This window comes from Pleurodeles waltl, chromosome 3_1, assembly GCF_031143425.1.
Source record: "Pleurodeles waltl isolate 20211129_DDA chromosome 3_1, aPleWal1.hap1.20221129, whole genome shotgun sequence".
Lineage (NCBI taxonomy): Eukaryota > Metazoa > Chordata > Amphibia > Caudata > Salamandridae > Pleurodeles > Pleurodeles waltl.
This window is the reverse complement of record NC_090440.1, coordinates 418,008,385-418,032,766: the sequence shown is the minus strand read 5'-3', so window position 1 is coordinate 418,032,766 and position 24,382 is coordinate 418,008,385. Positions and strand designations below refer to the sequence as shown.

The window sequence follows — 24,382 nt, the reverse complement described above, 5'->3', positions numbered from 1 at the left end:
TTAAGCAGCAAGGAGAGCTTTGATTTAGGCAATGAACAAGAACTGACTAGCATCACCAGGAAGACGGTGAGGTGAATGTGTTCATAGATTTGGGGTCTAGTTGAACAGCAGTGGGCTGGCTTTTTCTGTCCAACACTAGGAGTTTAGTCATATCTCCTATCAACAAAAAAAGCTCTCTTTCTTCCAGTGTAATATATGTTCCATTAGGGGTGGTAGCCTGAATACATGGTTGGTTTCCTAACTGTAACTAGATCTGGATGATTTCACCACACTTTCAAACATTGATCCACTACTTTTCAAGATGTTGTGTTAAAGGTTAAAGCTAATGCATTTCATCTCAGGCAGACAATTGTTCCTTTTATTGGTAAATTTGATGCCAATGTATTCTTTGTTTTGTTTTATTTTGAGTGGAGCCAGGATATCCAAGATGAAAGATATATTGCAGTGGATGATTTCAAAACAAGCACCAGGCCTGGAGCATTTTGGGGAAAGTGTGTAGTTGGATTTTACTTCAGTGTAAATTATATCCAAATCATTGTTACTTACATTTTCGCAGTATTTTACAGGGTGTCTGGGCCCTTGAAATACTTCTAGAGGCTCTTTTCAAACACAGAAACGAAACAAATTTGATTTGTTCCACATACCAACTCAACAGTTCTGCTCCGCCGACCTAGCTACAGTACCCCGCATCCAACGCACCACCTCTGGTGGCAGATCCTTCTCCCACCTCGCCGCCAAAACCTAGAACCCCCTCCCCACCAAAATACGCAAGACCCAGGACCTCCTAACCTTCAGAAAGCACCTCAAAACATGGCTTTTCAAGCAGTAACCGCCCCCTAGCCCCCTCCCAGTACCTTGAGACCCTACCGGGTGAGTAGTGCTCTTAAGAAATGTATTTGATTGAATGATTGATTGATTGATTTGTATACCATTGCATTCAGCTTTGTGTTCCTGGTAGATGGCAGGAGAACCATTTTACACACAGTGGCGTAACAAAACTTGAGGGGGTCCCCCTGCACAGTACTTGGAGGGGGCACCCCTCCCCCAGCACACCACCTTACACATCCAAGATCCAGTCAGTGTACTATATTGGGGGGCGCATGGAGCTTGTGTCCACCTTCCCCCCCAATCACAGTGGCTGGGGGGACTACTTTTATCCCACTGTTTACAGGTCATTTTTACAACCTTGATAAGGACCATGACACTCATGAAACAATTAAATATGTTGAACTGGTAACAGTAGAAGAAAACAGATCTTTTGATACCACTTGCCCTGTGCTCCTCAGTCATTAAGGAGTTTTTGTTGACAATTGTATTAGCAGTTCATGGATTTAATTTGTCTGATTTTTGTTATTCTCAATATCGTATTTTTAAAGTGAATGTATAGATAACATACTCTTTAAAAATGGTAAGGAGCAGCTGGGGGATGCTGGGTATCATGCAGACTCTGAGAAAAGAGATGTGAGATGCAGGTAAATTCAAACCTACTGTATGGTCCTTATGCAACTGCTGAATAATCCTCTTCCAGTTCTTCTGGTCATAGTTAACTCTGTAATATCCAGTCATATTGAGGTTAGCCAGTATCCAGTCTGAGCTGCCCCCATCCACCTTAAATGCATCGTTCATAGCTAAGCGAAAACACAAAAAATAAAGTGTACTGTGAGGTGGTACATTAACAGTAGTAATACTAATAATAACAATAATAATAATAATAATAGTGATAAGTACATATAATACTTTCTATGCTTTGTTTAGGGAGTATAGAGAGCCATCAACTCATAAGAGGAAGCCAAGAAAGGAGACACACAACAACCAGCTACTTAGTGCCAATTAAAGACAACATGTTAGTGGTCAGCTGACTCCTGGGTCTGATATCTGCATCTGAGACACAGTTCTTTGCCTTAGTGTCTAACAGAGATTCTTTGGCTGAAGGTTGGAGGGGTTTAATTTCCTTCACCCCTTCTTCAATCACAGATTGATCCATACTAGGGGGATCTAGTTGCTGACACCTACAAAGAGATAGCCATCGGGACTACTGCTGTAGTTGCCTGATTCACAAAAATGTCTAAATCCATGCATCATGAACATAGCTTTTGGGGCCAGATGTATGAAAGCTTTTTTCATTCGCAAACGGTGTGAATGCCCGTTTGCGAATGCAAAAACCTATTTCAGAATGTATTAAAGGCATTCTGAAAGCAATTTTAAGGAATCGCTAAAATAGCGATTCCTTAAAATTGCGACCCTGTGTAGAGAGTTGCAAATTGCGACTCTCTAAATAAGAAATTGCAAATAGGGATTCCTTATTTAGGATTTCTAAGCACATGTAAGAAGCAATTCCTTAATGTAAATTGGGCATTAAGGAATCGCTATTTACCACCAAGTTGAACTTGGTGGTAACCATGTGCAAATTTTAAAAATGCATTTAAAATGCATTTTTAAAATGTACATGTAAAGCACACATGCCCTTTTGGCATGTGTGCACCTCGCATGTCCTAAAAAACATTTTGGGGGGCAGCAAAGGCGGCCTTAGGCCCCCAGCACCCTGGGGTTTTGCAGTTCCAAAATTGCGATTTCCAGTTAAGAAATCGCAATTTTGGAAATGCAAAACATTCGCAAATATGGGCCTATAGGCCCTTAGGTGCGAATGGGGCTGGTATTGCAATTTGCGATTCAGTAATAGCATTTGCGATTTTTAAGAAATCGATATTGCCGAATCGCAAAATGCCTTCCTGGTACATCTGGCCACTGGTTTGGTAATTACACACTTTCAGTGCTTCACAAAACTTTGTAGAATTTGTAAGGAAATGCACAAAATCATCACATTTTGGAGGCTACTCCAGGTACTCTTGCGTAATCCATCATATTTTGTGCATAGGAAATAATGTTCTGGAGTATAGACACGGGGAAAACATTTTCACTCACAGAGAGATTACTGCTGCAACAACCAGATTTTAATATGGGTGTCCTGCTTCTTTTTCCAATCTGGAAAGACAGTTCTACTTGCTTTTTGCAGATGTAGCTGTCCAGGATGGAAAACAACTGTGACTACATATTGTGACTACATACCATCCAATGGGTTCGAGGGAGTTCACACAATTATGCATTGAGAATGTCCATACAAAAAAAAGTCCACCTCCCTCCTCTAGACTCAGAGTGCTGGTGCGATGCAGTCTATGGGATACAACTAGTTCTATACCATGGAGCAAGTCATGAGGATGTAGTGACACTTCACTGTATACCTCTGCCTCATGATCCTGCCACGTTTTATATGAATATATTTAGTGGATACTAAGGAAAGGGGTTTACAATATGAGCCCTTTTCATTAATAAAAGTTGTTAAGTAATATGCTCAAAATCACAATTACATCTCTATACAAGAATGGGCATCCCATGTGCCCTGAAAATTGAGATTTCAGCTCATCGGGAGAGCAGTTACAGAACCGGGGTCCCAGGACTGCCTCTCATCGTACATCGAATTGAAGCAATTTATATATGTTTTCTCTGGTTGCAATAAAGTCAGAAAAACATTCCTTCCTTGGTATAAATGTGAGCAGTGTGAACAGTTGCAAAGGAGTAATAAATACAATTCCAGATAGGGGATGCAGGTGCGCCTCGACCTGATGTGGACGCAATGTGGGCCAGCGAGTACGTGTCCAGATGTCCGGCATGAAGGGCGCATAGTCCCTGTGTATTCCTGATTGGCTAAGTGTACCTAACTACATGTGGCAGTTAACTTTATGGTGTTTTGGCAATGCATGCATCCCTCTGGCCGTGTGAGTTTTATTGGGGCCAATCTCCAGGGACCATTGTAGTGTTGCTGCCTATCTGTGGGATCTGATCTAAGTCTTCATGTTTGTGTGTTTGGCTGCCAGCTAAGTGTTTCCTCACCTGTGACCTGTCAGTCATTAATCTTCAGGCTTGGGTCTCAGAGCCTGTCTGACCACGTATCTAATTGCGGGGGTTGATGGAGAATTCATGACAGGAGAATCTAACAGTGGTGATGCAACTTTGTTCATGTATGAAAATGTCTTGTTTGTGTATAAAAATGTCTTGTTATCATGCACATCCTCATTGATCAATACAACATCAACACGTACAAGAACGAGAGATTCTAATACAGAGAATCAGGTAACAGGCGCAGAAAGCTAGCTCCTCTAACTAGCAACCGTTATGAACATACTTTAAAAAGACCAGTAGAGGCATTGGTTATATTGCAGGCATTTTCAAAAGTGCCCTACATTGTAAAGATAGTTAGTAATAATAGTAATTAGAAGACTTTCTAGAATTCCACATTTCATAGAAATCATATAAACTGAGTCTGCATGATTTGTCTGTGTACATTAGGAAGTGAGCAAAACATTCTATTTGATTATTTTAAGTGAGCGTATGGCCGTGAATTCACTAAATTTCCAGGGGTAGTGCAAGTTACATCACACACTCTTTGACCTTAATTGCATCTCAATAAGTGACATAATGTGATCTTTGATCCTGAAGCTCCACAGGGAATGCTGTCATAAAGCCTTAACCACGATGACTTCACAATAAATGACAAAGCTGAAGTTTCATAATAATTATCACAGACAAATGTCTATATTATATGCCGCATATATTAGGTCTGTACTTAGTCAAAAACATATGTTTAATTAGACGATAGTCTTGAAAACAAATTCTAAAACCAAAATCGCACATTCATCCAATATAAACAATCAAAATGAACATAAACATAAAACAATAACATCTGGTGCATTCAGATATAAAATCTATATATTCTAAAACATGACTGTTCCTTAAAAAGGGAGCTCCGCTCTGATTGATTGACTTATCACCATTTGACTGTAGTAGATTATCAACAGAATTAAAAAATTGCCCCAAGGCACATGTCACATCAAAAAACTAATTTCAGCCAATAATTTAATAGCTTGTCCCCTATCCCTAATACCATATTTTGAGAAGATAGACTTTAAAAAGACCTTCCATTGGGATAGAAACCACAGACAATCCACAAGGACATGCACTGAATTCCCTTTTACATTGAGGCTATATTAACAGATTTTCCCTTCTCTTAATAGGATACCGTGATTCCCTGATATTTAAATTTGATTTGATCCACATTTAAATCTAAACAGGCTGCAACGTATCTTAATATTCGACAGTGTTTATAGGTAGGGGAAGAGCACACTTTTTGTCCATGAGCTCAATAAAGTGAGAGACTGATTGCCTTTTCCTCAAATAAGTGAAACTGCCTAGGTACCATACCCTTTTTAAGGTTTATTCATAAGGGGTAGTGATCACTCCCCTCCAAATGAAGGACTTCAAATTTCTCAATTAGGGCAAAGGCCCATAGCAGGACCAAGACATAATCAATTGAATCATTCCTATTACCATACCAAAATGTTTTCCTAGGGGGGGTCTCTTGAGGCACGCAACTATTTAGACCGACCAAGCCATTTAAAAAGAAGAAATCCATCAAAGAAACGGCCCATCCTGATGCTGCATTTGATGGTGTACAAAAATGTTGTATAGTGAAAGTGGCTAAGGAGTCCTCATATTTGTCATTCACTATCCCAGAAAGCAGTTTGTGATTAAAATCCCCTATCAGGATCATCAGGTTGTCGGCATTCAGGGCAGCTATATTAACTACATATTCTATAAACAGTTCAATAATCTCCTTGTAATCAGAGGTACTATATGCATACATATATACATTTAGAACAATAATACATTGCTCCCCGGGTCTCCATTCTCTATTGTATACCACAGGCTAAAATCCATTTGCACCATGTTTTAACGTGCGAGAGACTTGAAGTGATTTTGGAGGCTACTAACGTTGACAATCACCCTGAGGGCCACCCTGAAGAAATGTCTGCTGCCTTCAGATAAACTCCCAAAAATACATCTATACGCTGTGGCTCTCTGCACAGCCACGTCTCCTGGAAATCTAGAATAGAATACTACTTTTTAATTTCCTTAATCCCCTGTAATTACCATGGGTGCCCTTTATGTCAAGGATTACCTCTAGTATGCCAGTACCAGTCACAGGTGTCTGTAAGGCTAACAATTGCTTCTGTATTCCAGTGGCAGAAGTTTTCCATGGGTGCCTCTTATATGCCAATATTTACCACCAGTATGACAAGGCAAATGGCAAACTCTAAGTCAGGACCAGAGGCGAGGATTATGCCTTCTTTCTCCACTTTATTAAACAGCAGCCGAACAATACATAAAATTACTATTCCCATGAGCACTTGGGAATCAGAGTACCAAAACTAACCAATCAAAATAGAAAACAAAAAAACAATTAGGAACAGGCAGTCCAAATATAGTCCATTAACTATCTTCAGGCTTCCTCTTTCTTCGCTGCTCACAGCTGAGAAAAGTTATTTTCATTTAGTCTGCTCGCTTTATTTATGGTATTTGTATATTTATGTGTGACAGTTTTGGCGATTATTGAATTGTTTATTTGCTAATGTTGCTGGAATGTTTTTGTAACTTCGCAATTGTTTTTCATTGTTTACAAGTGTACTAGCGGTGTTCGAATGACACCAGGTGGTGCCCGTTTGAACACTCGCGCTGAGGAGACTCACGTCCCCCTTCAGCTGTGTTGAGTCTCTCTCACTTCTCTTTTCCTGGACAGTGATGCCCTTTATAAAAAAGGGTCTGTAACCATCATTTTATGTTCCGTTTTTACAGGGGGCAGTATTGTTTAATTTCTTACACCCTAAGAACACGCTCCCAGACAGCTTCCTCTAGTCATATATATATTATATATTTCATATGTTATAGAGAGGTTTCTACCCCTGTTAACTATTTTCTGTGCACTGGGAAGAGGTGTCCCAGGCTGAGGCCCTTGTACGTTACTGTGCTTTCACGCTTTAATCTTTAGCTGACACCCAGCTCCTATAAACTACTATTATTATTGTGTAATATAGTTAAGAACTCAATTTTTTCCTATTTGAATTTCATCATCTAGTTTATTATGGAACTAACAGATGATGAGGGGTTCTTTGATGCTGTTATTGCCTCTTTTTATAAAGCTGTTTCTGAGGCAATTGGTACCCTTGAAGACAGACGTTCTCAGCAGATAGCACATGAATGTGCAAAATTTACAACCTCTAAAATAACTCCCTCAGCACCACCTATATCCCTTATCGATTCTCAATCCTCCATCACTGCTGCAACTCCAGCAAAGCATTGTCGGGTGGCAGGAGTTGATCACAATGTTTTCAATCGTGCAAAAAATTCCCTTTTATCTCTTGCTGATTCCTCTTTTTCCATAGATTCTCCGTCTCTCCAATATGCTGACTCCTCTGGGGGCAAAGTTGATGAAGATGCCGGTCCATCGTGGCTTCCTTCCACCTCTCATCCTACACCTCAAGAGTCTATTTTGGACATTTCTGATATGTTAGACCCAGATGAGATTATTCATGCCAGGTCTTCCGAAAGGGCACCGTCTCAAAAGGTTGCAAATTATGTGGCGGGCCGCAATCGGAAGCCTTTAGAAAAATAATCTTGTAAGTGTCTTAGGGCTGAGTGTCCCCGTCCCTCTCTACCTGATAAAGTAGCCATAACTCCTGAGCTGGATTCCAGAATGTCTACATTCTTACAGAAATGCATAAAAGATCCAAAAAGGGAATAGATAGGTTGTGTCATGCTTGTCGGGATAAGCTTTTAGATATTTTAGGCCCTTTAACAAAAATTCTTGACATGGTCTGAGGATGTCAAATCCTCTGGTGTGCTTGTCTCTCCCAATATTCTCTCAGGTTGGGCTCAATGTGCTATAATTTTCCCGGGCAATGCAAATTGAGCGCTCTCTACTGAGCGGCGCCGTTCTCTTCTGATCAAAGTCGACCGCAAATTAGGAGATTTGGCTGACTCAGAAGCGGGCGCTGTAGATCAAGGTGGATTATTTGGTGAACCCTTCATTAAAGAACTGGGAAAGTTTGTGAAACTTTCACTTCACTGGATAAGGAATAGTCATCTATGGAGAGGGTTTTATCCACCCGTTTTTTCCACGGGGCAGGTAAAGGCAGGGGCCGCTCAACTGGCTGGACTCAAACACCAGCCTCATTCAGTGGCCAAGACTCGAGACAAAACTAGTTTCAAAACCATTCAAGATTCGCCAACTTCTACCCTACAAGAAGCAGACGCTTCAGGCATCGAGGTGGTAGAGAAGCTTCAACATCCATTTCCGGTGAGTGTTATCCCTTCTTCCCTTCAAAGGATACATGGGTCTTAAAAACAGTCAAGGGTTTTAACATAGAGGCGGTCATTCTTACCCTGGCGGTCCGAGACCGCCAGGGTAGGGTACCGCGGATGCACCGCCAACAGGCTGGCGTTGCATCCAGGGCAATTCTGACCGCGGCGGTACAGCCGCGGTCAGAAACGGAAAACCGTCGGTGTACCGCCGGTTTTCCGCTGCCCAGGGGAATCCTCCATGGCTTGCTGCGCCGCCATGGGGATTCCGACCCCCATACCGCCATCCTGTTCCTGGCGGTTGTCATAGGGCCCCTGGGGGCCCCTGCAGTGCCCATGCCAATGGCATGGGCACTGCAGGGGCCCCCGTAAGAGGGCCCCACCAAGATTTTCAGTGTCTTCCATGCAGACACTGAAAATCGCGACAGGTGCTACTGCACCCGTCGCACACCTTCCACTCCGCCGGCTCCTTTCGGAGCCGGCATCCCCGTGGAAGGGTGTTTCCCGCTGGGCTGGCGGGCGGCCTTCTGGCGGTCGCCCGCCCGCCCAGCGGGAAACCCAAAATACCTGCGGCGGTCTTTTGACCGCGCAGCGGTATTCTGGCGGTTCCCGTTTGGCTGGCGGCACCCGCCGCCAGCCAAAGTTGGAATCACCCCCAGAGTTTGTCGCCACTCCCATACAAGTTTTTCGTCCAAATCCCCTGGTTTTTTCCCTCTCAGGATACCATTCTGGTGGATGTGGAGGTTGTGGCACTGTTAGACAAAGGAACTATTTGTCCGACAATCCCACATCATCGAGGGTTCATCAGCAATCTGTTTTTAGTAGACAAAGATGATGGAAGTTAAAGACCAGTCATCAATCTAAAAGCATTCAACGAATGGCAGTTTCATCGCCATTTCAAAATGGAAGGACTCCATCTTCTTTGGGAAGTCTTGCGTCCTATGGATTGGTTAGCTCGTCTAGATCAGTAGGACGCTTATTTGACCATTACGATCTTTCGGCCGCACAGACGTTTTCTTCAATTCATGTGGAGAAATCAAACCTTCAACTTCACAACCCTTCCATTCGGTCTCTCCTCAGCACCATGGTGCTTCACAAAGATTCTCAGGCCTGTTGTGGAACATCTCAGTGCACATGGTATTTGATTAATCATTTATCTCAATGACATCTTACTCCTGGCTCAGTGTCCCAGGAAACTCTCTGCTCAACTTTAGATAACTGTCAACTTACTACAAGACGTAGGTTCTGTCATAAACAAGTCCAAATCTCTTTTAATTCCTTCACAAAAAGCGGTCTTCCGAGGTTTCACCATAGACCCAACTTCCGCCACCTTAAGTCTGCCATCTCGAAAGATGGCAAAGATCTGTCACGAATTGCGACAGGAGAGCAATCTTCGGCTCTGCTCCAGATCTCATAATAGAGTCAGACGCTGTCATGGTTTCGGGGGGGGGATCTGATCAGGACTCTGGTTGGGACACCCCTTGAGGTCACCGAATATCCTAAAGAGGTAGTGTACTGGGCAGAAGAGCAGCTAAAGGCATACACGGAAAGGACAGCTATGGACAGGCACAGGAAACAGGAAAGTAAAAGCAGAGCAACCCTTGTGTGAACAAAGAGGAAACAGATTACTAATGGACAAACACGCTGGGGTTGTACAGAGAGTAAGGCGCAGAACCTCCTACAGTGACAGGGAATGTCAATGCCTCTATGCAGTTTGCTCTTACAGATAGTCACCCTTCCAGCCCCATAGAAAAGAGGCAGCAGAAGTGATTCTGTCTCTGGACAAGGATAGTACTTACATACACAAGACACGCTCTTGTGGGTCCAGCTGGAAACACAGTGGCGATTCCTAAGATAACAGCAATAGCACACTGTCACGTATAACACTAGACAAGGATGGGGGCTGGAATTGCCTCCTGGAAACCAGGAGCCACCATAGTACAAAGGAGGACACTTATACACTGGTGAAGACTGCTAGAACACTTACCAGACACAAATACAGAGAGGAAACAGAAACAGAAGAGACAAACTAAGAGACAGAGGCAGGAACTGGGAACAAGCTCAGGCTGAAGCAAAGGCAGGACTAGGACTGGAAAACAAGGCGCAAACGTCTGGCTGGGACAAACAGAGACAGGACTGGGAAACAGAGAGCAGGCTCTGGCTGGAACAGGCAAGGACAGGGCTGGAATACAGCGAGTAGGAATAAGCAGTAGACAGGGCTGGGAAACAGAGAGCAGGTTTAGGCTGAAACAAGGCAGGACAGAGAAACAGGGAGCAGACTCTGGAAGAAACAAACAGGTACAAGGCTAAGAGATAGGGAGCAGACTCTGGCTGGAACAATCAGGAGCAGGGCAGTGAAACAGGATCAAACTGGAACAGAACAGGAACAAGACTGGAACTTCATCCAATAAAGGGTCTGTAACACAAAGGAATTAAACTCAAATGCACGATGGGGATCTTGAGGAAATGGCTGCTTATAAGCAGTTCCAAGCTGGGGTGCACAGGAGAGGTCTCAGGTGTGTGTAATTTCAGACACTTGCAAGTCCTGGAGGAGAGGATCTGATGAAAAGGAGGAACTGGACTTCTCCCATAGAAAACAATGGGAAACAGAATCCAGGTTTTTCTGACCACCAGACTGTGCATTATGGGCTTTGCAGTCCCAGGAAGCAAATGTAGTACTACAAAAGTATACCATGGCCACAAGAGAAAAAACCGGAGTCAGCAAGGGACTCTAGATAAGTGTTCAAGGTGATTCCCAGGCTTCCGACTGTCCACTTACAGCGCCCCGTGGAAATGGGACGACAGAGTCGGAACAGACGCCAGCAGATCAGGCTGGGGAGCTCAATTCAGATTTTTACTGGGGTAACATCGTCTCCGGAGGAACAAAATTGACATATAAACTGTTTGGAACTTTTAGCTGGTTCATTTGCAGTGAAGTGCTGGACCAAAGACTCAATCCACTTGTGTGTTCTCCTGAAAATGGACAATATTTCGGCAGTCCGTTATATGAACCATCTTCGGGGCACTTGTTCCAAGGCTCTTTCCAATCTGGTGACCAGTTTTTGGCAATTCTGCCTGGATCATCAAATTTCAGTCACTGCTCAATACCTTCCAGGCAGTCAAAATCAGATTGCGGATTTTCACTCCAGACATTTCAGGGACTCCAGTCTTTGGAAACTTCATCCGGAGGTGTTTTGTCATCTTCAGGATTTATGGGGTCCATTTACAATAGATCTCTTTGCATCCAGACTGGATGACCAGCTTCCCAGATTTTTCAGCTGGAAACTGGATCCTTTGGCAAACGCCACAGATGCTTTTCTTCAGGACTGGAGTTGGGAGAATTGTTATGCCTTTCCCCACTTTGCGATGATAACTCGAACGTCTGCTCAAGATCATGGCCAGCAAACAGACTTGGTCTTGGTGACACCAATTTGGAAGTCACAAGTTTGGCTTCCAGCTCTTCTGGAACTTTCTTGGGATTCTCCAATCTGACTCCCCCAATTTCCCTCGCTGCTTCTCAATCCGGACAATATGCCTTATCAGATGGTTCTGGAAGGCTCTCTATCATTGATGGCGTGGTGAATTTCCAGGGTCAATGGTCGGTCCCAGGACTTTCGCAACAAGCTGAGGGTCTACTCTCAAAGCCTTGGACTCCCAGTACGTCGAAGCGTTACAGATCAGCTTGGGGTCGATGGGCACGAAGGTGTTTGTGAAGGGCTTGAAATCCCGTGGAAGCTGATGTAGTTCATGTTTCTGGCTTGTCTTGCTTCTAGAGGAATGGCATATCAATCTATTATTACTTTCAGGTCAGCTATTTCAGCTGGTCATTGTATGGTTGATAGTGTTCCGTTAGGGGAACATAAACGACTATGTTGTCTCCATCGAGGTATTAGACTTTCCTTATAGCCTGAGCCCCGTTATTCTTCCCTTTGGGATGTGAATCAAGTACTGAATCTGTTCTTATCTTGGCAGCATAATCAATATCTTTCCAGGAAAGAACTTTCTACCAAGCTAGCCATGCTTCTCTGTCCTATATCCTGTAGAAGGGTTTCTGATGTCCGTGCCTTGGATGTATCTGATAGAACCTTCTCTCCTTCTGGAGTATCCTTCACTGTAAGTTGACAACAAAAACTAATACCAGAATAATTTATTTTCTGGCTTTCCCAGATGTTCCAAAGTTGTGTGTGGTTCGTTGCCTCAAAACTTATGAGGCGATGACTTCAGATATCTGTCCTCCTGAAGAGCGTCAACTTCTTATTGCTCTGCCTACACCGCACAAAGCAGTTTCCTCACCCACCCTTGATCAGTGGATTCTTTTTGTGATGCAGAAGGCTGGTATCAGTATTTCCGTTTTTGGTGCACACTCTACCCGTTGAGCTATGGCTTTTAAGGCATTTACTTTGGGTGCTCATCTGGAGGACATCATGAATGCTGCAGACTGGTCCTCGGATTCCACCTTCAAGGGATTCTATTTCAAGCCAGTTTTTGATATGGCTCAGTTAATGGCGAACAAGCTTTGAACTAGCATAATCCTTGCCTTCGGTCCTGACATAGAATGAAAAATTTCCTAGCTATCATAATGGAAAGTTTCAATTCTATTAAGGACTCGGAGGTAGAAAATTATCTATTTAGATTTATTGTGGTAAAACTTTTAGAATACAATGAATTATTTAGATTTGCTCCTATGTCTCTTCCTTTCAGTCCTTTTCTTCAATGTACCGAATACCTTGTTCTAAAACTTCCCTTTCTTCATAGGAACTGAAACAGCAAAACAGGATTCTTAACCATGGATGACAGTCTGGCTCACGCGACGAAAGATAAAGCCTGAAGATAGTTAATGGACTATATTTGGACTGCCTGTTCCGCCTCGAGTCCTTAATAGAATTGAAAAGTTCCGTTACGATAGCTAGGAAATGTTTCATTCACAAGCATAACAACATATTTTCACTTATGATCACTTGCATTTATCTGCTCATGCTTCTTCTCACTCAACTCCCACTCATTCATTCACACTGAGTTTAACTCACTCATTCTCAATCATCTATTGCACTAACTCTTAATCCCTCTTACTCATTCATAATCTGACTCACTGGTCCAGTCTCACTAACACTCGTTTGCAGTTGCTCTTACACTTACTCCCTCATTCTCACTCACTTTCCACTTATTCTCTACTCGTTCTGACTCACTAATTTTCACTCATTCATTCACACACATACCCTTGCTCAACCCTCATTCACACTAATTCTTACTCTCAATCATTCTTACATATTCTCAAGCACTGTTGCTCATTCATTTTCACTCAGTTACACTCACTCACTGTTGCTCACTCATTCTCATTCATTCTCGCTAACATTACCTCATACTCACCCTTACTCATTATCATTCACCCAATCTCACTCATTCTCACTTACTGATATGCAATCTCATTCATCCTTGCTCACTAGGAATCACTGGCTCTCACTTACACTTTCACACACACACACAACACACACACAACACACACACATATGCTGTCGCATATGAACAGGCACATGCTTTCATACAAATATGCTCTCTCTCTCACACAAACACAGTCTCACCACAAGCATGCATCCAATAAACATTTAAAATGATTTTTACTTACCATAACTGCCAGCGAAGGTATCATTCAAGTTCTTGGTGCTCCACTTTTTTATTACACTGATAATGCATAACAGACTATTGTTCACTACTAGTATATTTAAAAAATTGCAAAAAAAGGTGAGAGGAGAATATAAGGGTGAGCTGTCCTTATGTTCTTTGCATTCATTTTGCCACCTGTGAGGCAAGGGGTCACAAGGAAGTGTCAGGGCTTGCAAAGGGTAAGCCGGGGTCTCAGTCACAACCCCCTAAATGATGTCCAGGTGTGAAAGTAGATATGAGACTAAAATTGCTGAAAATCTAGTTTTTTGCATTCCTAATTCACAATGCAAAAACAGTGTTCTTTAATTGCAGCCTAGTGAAAACCTGCTTTCTATAATGACATTTTCATTCTCACTTTGTCAGAAATGTCCATTAGTCATTTCAGAAGATTTGTTTTCTCACATAGATAGTATTAACTTGAAAGCTTATCTTCAGTTTAGACTAAAACAAAAAATATGTCAGCCTGCGTTATTGCTCATAATAATTCCGACAAATGATAGGCCAGCTAGCTGAGAATCTGACATGAAAGTTTTTATCAAATGTTCATATAACATAAATCTGGTATTATTCATTACATGTAAGACAGCAGTACATAAGTAGAGTGATATTTCCATAAAAATGACTTAAAGGAATCACTCTGGAGTAATGGTGGTTGAAGGAAGCATGATAATAGGTTAGGGTTTTTAAGATGCTGGGGCGTAGCCATGGTTAGTGCAACAGGTACAGTGACACTGGGGATGTGAGGGACCCTCCGCATCTCATTGTGGCTGTAATTTCCCACCTGCATTGAATCACTGGGGCTGATTTCCAGATTCGATTAGGGTCCTTAGTACCCTTGCTGCACAAATGTTATGATAGCTTTTGGCACAAGCCCTTGAAAGGAATGATTACATATAGCATTAGAGAAGAGTACTATCAATAACTAATGAGTGGACTAGAAAAGGTATGTATGGCTTCTTTGTTGATGCTTGCACACATTCACTTTTAAGGATTCTAGACATCTTCTGAGGACAATAATGTTTATTAAATATTAAAAGCCACACAAATCAAGACGAGGCCTTTTAGAACTGTTATAGCCCAAGGCAGAAGGGCTATAATGCTACCCACTAGAAGCAGAATATTCTTCATTAAAAATGGAGAAACAGAAAGACAAACATTGGAATATTTGAGCAGACGATCTGTAGTACCCATGTATGGCCTTAAGCTCCTCCATTGCCTTCAGTAAATCTTCCAACATTTAGATTTTCAGTAACAGCATTTTGCCAATTTCCAAGAAATATAAGTTGCTGACTGTTCTGGGCCTGAGCTGTAAGACTGAGTCACAGGCAAGGGCCATTTAAATGGGTGAGCTCCATTAATAACTAGCATAGCCCGAGGCAGAAGGGCTTAGAACATTCCACCCAGGGGGTAACGTTCTAAATTAAAAGAGAGCATCAGAAAAGCAAATAGTGGAATGTTGAAGCAGAAGGTTTAAAGAAGCCATTGTTGACCAACAGACAATCTATTGTCTTTAATGGGCCTTGCAACATTTCACTTTTCTAATACGGTTTACATACACCAATTTCTAGTTTATGTTAGTGACAGTATTGGTTTGAAGTAATGACAGAAATCATACATGCTTCACAACAACTTGTTTTATCATTTTCCAACACTGTGAATTTGGCTGGACACTGTTTATTGAGGTATCTTATAGACAGCTGTGAGTAGGGTGTCCTATATGTTACCTGAGGGTTCCTGAAGCCAGTAATCCGGCTGTCTGCTTCCAGTTCTCACTGATGTGACTGGAACAATCCATGTGTAACTGAAACAAATAAAATATGATCTCTTTACTTTTTAAAAAGACCAGCCCGCACAATGGTCAGTTTTCCAGCAAAGCCTCATAGACTTTGCAGGACACAAACATAAATGTTCAAACTATTGTAGATGCTTTTCAGATTGCATGGGCTATGAAAAGCTTTATCCTGCATAAGGCATTATCAACTAAATATTTTGGACTGATGCTGCTGTTTTATTTTATTCTGGTTTACTGGGACTCTGCTAACCAGGCCCAGCACTTGTGCTCTGACCCCTAAAACATGTCAAAAGTGGCTGTAGTCCTAATTTGCATTTTTAACTTACTTATAAATCTCTAATATATGGTATGAAAGTACAGTGAGTAACTTGAATGTCATTTGTGGACTGCAGCACACATTGTGCACCACCAGAGTGGCAGTGCAAAACATGCCTGTAGGCCCACTACTGTAGCCTGTCTATGCAAATCTGAAACAGGATTAGCTGTTCCATAGGAAAGCCCTGGGATACATCAGTAAAGTTAATAAAGTTGTCTCTGTCAAGGAACCAGCTAACATATTAATTGTTAGACTTTTTGAAATATTCATCACAAGCCCAATTCATTGGTAAAACTGGATTTGTACTAAATATTGTACAAAAGGTACTATGATGGCCATGTAGGCAGTAGCCAGGAAGTTAATAAACTTAAAAAACCTACCCTGTCACAGGATGATATAGCTAATGCCCTGGCCTGCCCCATCCTTTTAATCTCTAGTCAGCTAGACAACAATTCCAGTGGGAGAGGAGCTTCCACCAGAACCGGGTTTGAGTAACCAAAGAGGAATGTTTGCTCATTTCCCTGGCCTCACTTCTGGAGTGGGCACAGAAGCTCTGCACAAGGGAGAAAATGTTCTGCCATATTGTATTTAGGCAGAGAGGGACACTGTGTTAATGTTTGCAGTTTGGCACAGAGAATCTACTGCAAAAGTGAGTAGGGTTACCGATGGTAAGTTTTTTCCTACTAATTTGGGAGGGGCCAGGAGTCACCCCCACCTACAGGGTAGTACCAGCATAAATGTGGCACCCCTGGCCGTGCACAATCACCCATAAAGGTATCACGGTGCTGGGCAGGTGTGAGTACCTAGCCCTGCCCATGGTAGGTAGGCAAATTGAAAAACCAGGTCCTCTGCTTCTCGCACTCTCAGAATTCAAGATGAAAGGAGGCTCTGATATGGTGTGGGAGGTTGTGGCATTCTTTAGGAGCAACGTAAGAGAAAGTCCATCCTCCTGATCTTGTTCTGTGTTTGAATGGAATGTGTGTGAGTAGGAGTCCAGCAGAGCACAGATGTTTGGGTCATTGGTGGAAAGGGATGTGACTATTCAGGTAGGTGGGGCCTTGAATATGTTTGTGTGAGGAGAAATGTGTATCAGGAGCCAGTGTATTTCCCTGAAGTGTGGTGTGATTTAAACTCTGTATGGGAGGATGAGGATGGTTTGGCTGCCAGGATCTGGATAGTGTGTATTCTTCTAGTGAACTGCTTGGTGACCCCAGTGTAGAGGGTGTTCCCCAAGTCCAATTTGCTGGTGGTTGCTGAGGTGGTTGGTGAGTCATCTGTTGATTAATTTCTATAAGACGTCTGCCAGGTACGAAAGGAGAGAGATGAGCCTGTAGTTGTAGAGTGTGGCTGGGTCAGCAGATGGTTTCCTGAGCAGGGGCATGATGAGGCATGTTTCCACTTGTCTGGGAATGTGCCTGAGTTGATGGAGGTGTTGAGATGGGAGTTAATGCTTCCGTAATCCGTAAGAGTCCTTTGCTGAAGGCATGGTGGAGGCAAGGGTCAGATGGAGCCCCCAAGTCGATGGTCTTCATGGTAGCAGCAATTTCAGTGCTGGTAATGGCACGCTACATGGTCAGGGTTTGTTCATATATTGTGATGGAAAGCCGAGTTGCAACAGTGGCTGGTCAAAGTTTCTGTGCATGGAAATCATTTTGTTACAGACAAATTCAAAGAGCTTGTTGGAAAGGTCTTCTGAGGGAGTGATGTTGCTGGAAGCAGCAGGAGGCTCAAATGTCTGGGTGGTTGGTGGAAAGAGATGTGACTATTCAGGTAGGTGGGGCCTTGAATGTGTGTGTCTGAGGAGAAATGTGTATCAGGAGCTAGTGTATTTCCCTGAAGTGTGGTGTGATTTGAATTCTGTAAGGGAGGAAGAGGATGGTTTGGCTGCCAGGATCTGGATGGTCTGTAGTGAAATCTTTGATGATGGGGAAGATTCCCTTGCTGCTGTTATCGCTCATGTTGGTTGTTTCATTCTGACTGCAGAATTGGTGGAATTTGGTGACTCGGCATTCTAGCTCCAGCCATGTTCCTCCAATCACCGTATGACAGAATATTTTTCCTGTGAGGCTCCAGTAATGCAAGTGTGAGCAAGATTGGGATCCCCTAGCATGATTATCTAATGTGGGCAGTCGCAAGTGGTGACAGTCAGATGGCTGCTTCTTGAGTAGATTTGCTGCAGCTCATGTAGATTTTCTGTTTGAGCAACAGCTAAATCAACTTGAATGACCATGAGCTCTGGCACACGACATAGTGACGTTTGTGCTAAAATTTCAGACCTGCTCATGCTACTGGAGCTAAATTGCAGCACGACTGGCATATTTTTCACCCGTAGGCAGAATCTCAGAGATTTTATGTGATGCTGCAAGATTCCGCAGAGTGAGACTCTGTGAGCTCCACCGACTCCTAGTGTTGATGTGGTCTGCAAGACCTGTGCTCTTGGTGTTCCATGTCTGCTAGTGGTAGCGTCTAAGGATTAAATTGAAAATGTCTAAACCCACAGTGTCTAGATTTGTTCTCCTTTTGCAATCTAGTTGCTTAAAGTAGCATTTCATCAGCCTGAGTCTGTCTGTGAACTAGCTGGCATGTGGTTATGCTCTTGTAGTTGGATTGCACTGGAGGGCAGCCAGGCGTTGCTGTATACAGTGATCCAACTTTTGAGGTTTCTGATGGGCTGTTACGGTTGTGGTAGGTCTGAAATGGTGCTGGATCAGTGGCATGGGGAGATCCAGGGTTACTGGCGGTGGGCATGGTCCAGGCATGGGCTAGCCTTCGGCACACCAGTGGAGCAACAGTGGTTGGTGTATCTGCTCTGGAGCTGCCATTAGATAGGCCTAGAGAGGAAGGAGTATTGCAGGGTACCGTGGGCAGGAAACAAGTAATGTCGCTTCCTGTGCAGATAGGCAATACGAAACTAAGTCCTCTTGCTTGGCCTCTCATTTTAAAGACAGTTTTGGCAAGAAATGGTAGTGTCACCTCCAATGCAGATGGATGTTGGGAAATCCAGCAATGTCACTTACTGTGCAGATTGATGATAAGAAATCTAGTAATGACACTTCCTGCGCAGACGAGCAATGGGAAATGAAGTCCTCTTGCTTGGCTTCTTTTTTTAAAGACAGTTTTGGCCGGAAACCACTGATGTCACTTCCTGTACAGACAGATGATGGAAAATCCAGTGATATCACTCCTGTGCAGATGGGCTTGGGGACTGAAGCCTTCTTGCTTGGCGTCTTCTTTTCAAAATGAGGTTTTGGAGGGAAACCAGTGGTGTCACTTCCTATGTATATAGATGGTGGGAAATCCAGTAATATTACTTCTTGTACACATTGATGTCTGGAAATCCAGTGATGTCACTACCTGTGTACATTTACTCACTCACACTTTCCATTACTCACTCTACCTCTTTCATTCTCACTCTCTCTCTCTCAATCACACTCTCTTTCTCTTATACTCTCTTACCCTCATTCTTGTTCATTCTTGCTCACTTGCATTTACTCTTAATCTCACTCACTCCTACTTACCGACATTTAATTTCACATAGGCTCAATCACTACCTGTCACTGACTCACTCATTTCACTCACACATGCTGACACACATGCTTATACATTCACACACAACCTCTTAATCATTTAAACATACTGTCACCCCCAGGCATGCACACAGCCTTCAAACCCATGTTTACTTACCACAGATGCCACCAATGGTCCAGTTACAGCTAATTGTGCTCCATGTTTTACACTAATAGTGAATAACAGAATATATGTAGAATATAAAATACAGAATGCCACAGGCAGACACATCCACAACCTCCCGTGATCAACCCACATCACACCCCACCTCAGGCAGCTCCAATGGCTCCCTCTATAGAAGAGATGCCAATTCAAGCTGCTGACCCACACACACAAGGCTCTACACAACCAAGGACCTACCTATATCAACCGCAGCTTGAACTCCCCATAACCGTTGAGAAGACTATGCTCCATCTCCCTGTCTCTTGCCCATACTACCCATATCTACTGAAGCAGTGGTGGGGTGCACTCCTTCTCCCACATCGCAGCAAAGACTTGAACTGCCTCCCCACGCTGCTCCGGACCACCACCTCACTTCCAGAATTCCGAAGGGCCCGCAAAACATGGCTTTTCGAATGAGCTGCCAGGACATGCAAGCATCTGGATACTCTACCAAGTGAATTGCTGAGCTTTATAAATCCTGATTGATTGATTGATTGATATCATTCTCTATCAGTATAATGAAAAAAGGGCAGAAAATAAGGAATGTGGAGCTGCCTTAAAGTTCTTCCCACTGATTTTGCAAACTCTCAGGTCAGTGATGGCAAGTGCAGTCCCCGGGTTTGCGAGGGACAAGCCAGGGATCAAAGCCACTAAATGACTCCCATTGTCACCTCAAATAGCATAACTATCTACCTCCCTTTGGAGAGGTAGGACCAGGGTTTATCTATGCCTGGTGATCCATGTGTGATGGCATTATTCTGTAACAGGAGTGCAAGATGCAGGGATTCCAAGAGTCTGACACGATTGCAGGGTGTGCAGGTTTTCAATCCACTTTATCTGATTGCATGAGCTATATTTTCCTCCTTCAAGGCCACAATTTCTTTCTCAAGGTGCAACTGCTCCTCTTATTTTCTAGATGCTGCCTCTTCAGAGTTAGCTCACTAGTCATAAGACTACATAGAAAGATTCTGCTCTTTGCTCTAAAAAGTGCACCTGAAGAACTGACGCTCTGCATATCCTGGTCCAAGTGTTCTTCACTTCTCATCTATCCCAAGGCCCTCTTCTTCACAGGCAATTTTCTGGTTTCACTGGTACCTCCCCATTGACTTTTTCAACTCAATTTTCTTGACTGTAGACCCATGAATTAACTTCCTTGTCTTGAACACCTGTAGCCAGACAGGGTAGTCAAATCGATTTACAACCAAAAATGAAGATCATAAAAAAAAAAAATGGGCATATTTATAAAAAAATCATGCAGTTCAGCAAGTCATCTTGCTGCACTGCATGATAGGGAATGGGCAGGAGTGTACCGTATTTAACATTATAAGGCACCTTCCTGTCTTTTTACTGCACTGGCGCACAATGTGCTGCATAGCGCTAATGCAGGCACCCTTGCCCCATGGTGCCAGGATATCTATGTTGTGGGTGTCTTCCTGCACAAAAACAATCCCTTGATGTATTTTCCTCTTTCTATCTGTGCTATATTCTGCAGAACACATAGAAAAGGAAAAAACAAGGAGAAATAGACATATTTCTCCCTGGTACGTCTCCCATAGAGATGCGTAGCATTTTGATACATTCCGAGCTCTACCAGTATTGGTAAATCTGGGAGCGGACGAAACCGATGGGTGGGTATGTGGGAACACCCTTGCTCCACCCAAGAAATGCCTCCCTGGGGCAGAATAATGTGACATAGTAATTTCTGCTGCGTTGAGTTACTCTCGATTTATCAAGCCACTCAGGGCCACGCAAGGTGGCCTTGCATGGCTTGATAAATCTAACTTAAGAGCTGCGTCGCTCTTGCGCCCTGTTGAGGTGTGCAAGGGCGATGCAACTCTTTGGTAAATTTAGCACTAAGGGTGCTCATGTTCAGAATGATGTTTGGGGCTAGTTTACCTTGGTAAATATTTTGAAGCAGGAAAAAGTCAAGCTCGCCAAACAAAAAGCTATGTATTACGTACACCATGGAAAATGTCTGGTTTGTGAAGTGGCAGGTTGCAATGGCTGCTGTTTTTAGAGTGAAAAAGTTTCAGAGTCGACTAACAACACATAACAGTTGGTCCAGTTTAACTTAGGACGTAACTAAAGGCCTCATTATGAGTGGCAGAATTCCACCTAGTGTGATCATTTTAGATGGGATTCCACCACCTGCAATTCTTAGCTTCCTCCCCCCAGACCTAGAGACATAGAACCCCGCTAAATGCAACAGTGGCTAAGGCTCCTGGCAAGAGCAATGCTGGACCACACCCACCCCTTACAGCAGCATAGGGGCGGCAAACAATGTCCTTTCTGGAAAAGCTTATACCAGTCTGTCACACTCATTGCCCTTTTTCACTGACATTTTCCATTTCCTTTGAAAAATGGAAAAGGTAAGCAATGTCATCCCCGGAATTGGGAAAAATACACATAAAAGATTCTAGTATTATCAGGTCTGTGTAATTATTCTACATTCTGGAAGGAAAATGTGAAAATGCTGAAATTTGGTAGGGGAATACCATCTGGAGTTGCAGATTTCATTTGCTTAGTATCCTCACACCAAATTCCAGCACACTCATAATGAGAGCCTTAGAGGTGGGAAGTGAGCAGACATCTGTCACTGTATAGAGAATTTGCTGTGTTACCAACTGCTAACTTACAGTTCAGGGAAGGTGGCAGAGCCTCTGTTGGCTCAGCCATGGGGTCTGCTGAGTATGCAGAGGAAGCCCCACTGAACCTAGTGACAAATTCATCACCAAATCTAGGGTCACCAGCCTACTACAATTTTCATTAGCTTTACCAGTCTGAAACATCACCTGTCGAGGATGTGAAGCAAAGTTTTGCTGATAACCTGGGAAACAGATCAATATGGATGCTGGACGTGTAGTCCCAGTTTGGGGGGGACATTTCTAGGACTCTATCCGTTCCATGGTGTCAATAGCAGTAGTGGGGGCAGGCATGAGGGGCAGAGGTTAAGTGAACAGGGTAGAAGGGATAGATATGAGAGAGAGACACGAACAGGGAACTGGGCAGAGGATATGGATATGAGCGGCAAAGACATACATGGGCAAGAGCTCTGTGGGCAGAGTAAACTAGCAACCTTCCCTGCATGACCCCCTGCCTGCAGGCAGGAGTCAATTCGGGGAAAATTTAGGGAACACTGCTTCTGTAGAATTAAAAAGGACCTGTTCTCTGCAGGTGTGGCAGAAATGGTATGTACATGCCTCTCCAAAAGACTGAAAGCCCACCATTGCTAGCACAGATGTATTAATAAAATTATTAATGAGTGTTCATGTATTCTGAATAATGGGTTTGTGTAGAAAATATAATAATGTAGAAAAGTAATGCACATATTTGACAATGTGATTACGAAGAATGGCCGTCAATGTTCACAAAGTGTACTTACTCATAAATTAATAGTGTGAAATGTGGAATATATGTTTGACTAATGTAGTAAAGCATCATATTAGGGGTTATGCATTATGCTCTAGCTTTATTAATTGTAGGCCTTAACATAGCGAATGTCTTGGCCTAGTTGCCAGGCCTCATGTCAAAGTGGTATTTCTTAACGTTTAATAAATGGCTGTCCTAGAGAGTTAAACTGTGATTTTTCATTTTGCATTGTCTAAATGTGCTCACAGCTGAAGTCTTTTCTCATGAGAACCGACTGCTAGGAGATGCTGTTCTTGCTAATGTAACATTTTGTGTGTAATGTGTGTGAGACTGACTTTCTCAGGAGGAGAACAATGAAGATACTGACTGGAGTGGAAGCTGAAACAATATTGTTACCTGACAAGCCGGACAATGAGGACATTGCAGGACAACCAATCAATGACATGTGAACGAAGTAATAGTAGAATTCATAGATTTGGAGTTTTAGTTTTATTGGACAAAGTGTGAACATGCAATTAACTGACCAATAGGGATTTGGGAAATAGTTTTACTAGTTTTTATTTAACAGAACTGCACAGGAAAGGGATAGCTTATTCGTGCCCATTTTGCGTCTTTGACAAGAGATGTGCCTAACATTAATGCTTAAAGACTTTGCATTTTCTGAACTTTGATGCTGAATCCTGATGCCTTGCTGATCAACTGATGTCCTTAGGACGAAGTCTGACTATGCTTGTTGATCCACGTTGAAGATAGGTATTATGAATTGGACTGCTGACTATCATGAGTATTTGCTTTTCCTTTTTAGGTACCAACTGCACCGTTTTGCTAGAGCCATAGTTAGATGCTTTTCCAAATTAGTGCTAATAAATTGTTTTGCATGAAGCTCAACAAGCTGATGCGAATCTGATGTTAGTTAAGGATCCTCTCGAATGAAGTTACGCTAAGAGGGAGTAATGCTAGATGAATTTGTCTGCTGAACTTAAATGTATGCAATCACTTTGACGCAGTTGACTTTGTTACTATTCTGCACTGTAACCTTAGAATGTGTTGTAGTTCGAGCTTTGATTAATTTACGTTTCTTCCACCGCTTGGGACAGCCAGTATTGTTTCTGTATGTGTTTCATTTGATTTTGAGATTAATCTACATGACCTTAGCATTGTTATTATAGGGAAATAAATATTCTGACTCTTACTAAAAGGTATGGTTATTCATGACTCCGTTGATAATCCTTGTTATTGATTGTTGTTGATCATTTATATTGTGTATTGGTTATTGATTATGTACTGAAGCTATGATAAGAACATCTTAATTGTGAGTCAAAAGG

At 42.8% G+C, this 24,382-nt stretch overlaps 1 protein-coding gene across 2 annotated transcripts in view; it reads right to left on the bottom strand.

Moving 5' to 3' along the window:
- The window catches only part of LOC138284178 (aminopeptidase Ey-like), a 534,815-nt gene that overhangs the window by 210,137 nt on the left and 300,296 nt on the right, over positions 1-24,382 (bottom strand). For both annotated transcript variants that reach the window (XM_069222674.1, XM_069222675.1), the window contains exons 12-13: positions 15,576-15,652; positions 1,489-1,628 (exon numbers count right to left, since the gene is read on the bottom strand). In XM_069222674.1, the coding sequence (XP_069078775.1) occupies positions 1,489-1,628; positions 15,576-15,652 (217 nt within the window). The remainder of the gene's footprint in view (positions 1-1,488; positions 1,629-15,575; positions 15,653-24,382) is intronic.